At 33.3% G+C, this 2,922-nt stretch overlaps 1 protein-coding gene across 1 annotated transcript in view; it reads left to right on the top strand.

Moving 5' to 3' along the window:
- LOC125611068 (vesicle-associated membrane protein 712-like) overlaps window positions 1-2,922 on the top strand; it is a 36,537-nt gene that overhangs the window by 15,495 nt on the left and 18,120 nt on the right. Inside the window, exon 4 of the mRNA XM_048784768.1 lies at window positions 1,580-1,681. Within this exon, the coding sequence (XP_048640725.1) occupies window positions 1,580-1,681 (102 nt within the window). The remainder of the gene's footprint in view (window positions 1-1,579; window positions 1,682-2,922) is intronic.

Here is a 2,922-nt window from a genome sequence, read left to right as displayed (position 1 = left end):
AAAAAAAAAAAAAAAAAAAAAAAAGTAAATGATATGGGCTGGGGATGTTGCCAAATGGTAGAGCTGGAGCACTTGCCTGGCATGTGCAAGATCCTGGGTTTGATCTGCTAAATAAGTAAATAATAATAATAATAAATAATAATAGACTTTAATTTTATTTACAAATATACAATTCAAAATATATATTTATATATTTTTATTTATAGATTCGGGGGCGGAACCAGGGATTGAACTCAGGGGTACTTAACCACTGAGCCACATCCCTAGCCCTATTTTGTATTTTCTTTAGAGACAAAGACTTGCTGAGTTGCTTAGTGCCTTACCATTGCTGAGACTGGCTTTGAATTTGAGATCCTTCTGCCTCAGTCTCCCAAACTGCTGGGATTACAGGTGTGCATCACTGTGCCTAGCTAGAACAAATATTTTAATAAAAGACACTGATGGGGATGGGGTTGTGGTTCAGTGGTGGAGTGCTTGCCTAGCACATGTGAGGCACTGGGTTCAATCCTCAGCACCATATAAAAATTAAATAAGTAAAATAAAGGTATTGTGAGGATATAGCTCAGTTGGTGTAGAGTGCTTACCTCATTTGCACAAAACATATGCACAAAGGGTTTAATCCCCTGGGTTCAATACCTAGCACCTCCCCCCCCCCAAAAAAAAAAAGAAAGAAAAAAAAAGATATTGTGTCTATCTACATCTAAAAAACTAAAAAAAAATTGTTTTTAAAGATATTAACAGAAAACTCAGCTTTCCTATAGTTACTAATAGTTATTCTCTAGTCGGGTTCATGTATCATGCGTTTATTTTATCTGTTCAATGTACTAACTTGTATTGACCCAGCTCAAACTGTAACCATATTGTAAAGTAAAAGATTATAAGGGCTAAATATTGTAATTTATTCTTCAATTATGCCTACATAATTGCTAAATTCCAGCTGCTGAACACTGTTATCCATTTAAATGAATATAGCATATTTTTTTTTACTTATCTCTCCATAATGACAAAACATTCCACTCTACCACCTTTCCAAAACCAGGTGACACAAATTGCTAACCACATAATATTTACCACTGCCTCTGAGAAAAGCAACATTAAATACATTTTTTGACTTTTTTTTTTTTTTAGATTTTTGAAATGTCCGGGAACTAGGGTTTAATAGAAAGTCACAGTATAGTTATCATTGTTACTGTTGAGTAGATTTTGAAGGTAGGGGTAAAAGGGGAAAGTTACAGTGCTATTTAGGAAGTATCATGGGCCCCCAGCTTTCTTTATCTGCCACAGCTAAATGTCTGCTCTTTCCCTCCAGTCCTCAAATCTGCTGAAGAAGGAAGGCAACCTCTGCAGTTGTATTGAATGAATTTCTAGTCGGTACAGCACAGGATAAGCCTGGGGTAAACTAAGTTTTCATAAATACTGCATCTTAAAGTAGAAAAGGATGCCCTGCCACAAAAAAGCCAGAAATGTTTGGGTCTCTTAGTTTCTAGTTTCTGCTAGGCTTTTCTTCAAATGAATGTTTGCTCTCTTAATTCTCTAGTTAAAATTATCTATAGTTACATATTTCCATTAATTTCCCCAGGTTAGTGAAACTTTACTAAGAAATCCTTTGATGTCACAAGACTATTTTTCTCCTTCAAATGCAGTTGCTGCAGATTTTCAACAAGTACTAGGAAACTATATGGTATGTACTTCAAATTGTACTCCTAAATATTATTACTATTATAGCTAACAAATGAGTTTTAAGATCAGTAAAGAAGAATTATATATAATGATAATAAATGATATTATGGTAAAGTTAATAAAGCGAGAAAAAGTATGTATTTATATACTATTATGTATTTACCATGCTTATATGTGAAAGAGGGAATAAATAAAAATATATATTTCCTTACTTACTGTTTAAAAATAAAAGGGAAGGGGAAAGATGTTCCAAACACACTTAAGTGGTTACCCATGTGGCAACGGGGAAAAATAAAGGATTAAAGTGACAAAAGTAGAATCCAGGCCTATGAAACTTGTATTTTAAATCTGACTTTGGTGTCAGGTAAATGTTTGTATAATTATGAAAAACTATTAAGTTAAAATATAAAAAATAACCCTTACTGATAAGAAGTCACAAAAGGACAAATACTCTATACTTCCACTTATTGAAGTACTGAGAGTAGTCAAATTCTTGAGAGAAGGTAGAATGGTGTGCGGGGATGGAAAGAGTGGGAACAGCAGTCAATGTCTGATGTGTACAGAAATTAATTTTGAGAAGATGAAAAGTTCAGCAGATGGATGGTGATGATAGTTGCATAATAATGTAAATGTAGCCGTGCACTGTGGTGCACTCCTGTAATCCCAGTGGCTTTGGAGGCTGAGGCAGGAGGATTGTGAGTTACAAAGCCAGCCTCAGCAAAAGCAAGGTGCTAAGCAATTCAGTGAGACTCTGTCTCTAAATAAAATACAAAATAGGGCTAGGGATGTGGCTCAGTGGTCAAATGCCCCTGAGTTCAATCCCCAGTAATAATAATAATAATAATAAATGTACTAATGCTACATAACTATACACTTAAAAATTGTTAAAATGGTAAATTTCATGTATATATGTGTATGAGTATATATATGTATGTATGTATATATATATATATATATATATATATATATATATGTAATTGTAAACATTTTTTAATTTGTAAATAATTTTTAAAACTTAAAGCAAAATGAAAAAAACCTGTATGTCGATTAAAGGCTTAAAAGATAGTAAAAATTTATTTCAAATGACTCTAAAACACAGTAATTTGTATATTCCTAATGGAATTATACCTTAATGGAAAAAAAAACCTAAAAATAAATTTACTGGGGCTGGGGTTATGACTCAGTGGTAGAGTGCTTGTCTGGCATGTGTGAGGCTCTATGTTTGATCCTCAGCACCACATA

The sequence above is a fragment of the Marmota marmota genome, unplaced genomic scaffold, assembly GCF_001458135.2.
Source record: "Marmota marmota marmota unplaced genomic scaffold, marMar, whole genome shotgun sequence".
In the NCBI taxonomy this organism is placed as follows: Eukaryota; Metazoa; Chordata; class Mammalia; order Rodentia; family Sciuridae; genus Marmota; species Marmota marmota.
Note: the sequence above shows the minus strand (reverse complement) of the source record. Positions and strands in the feature narration are given on the sequence as shown.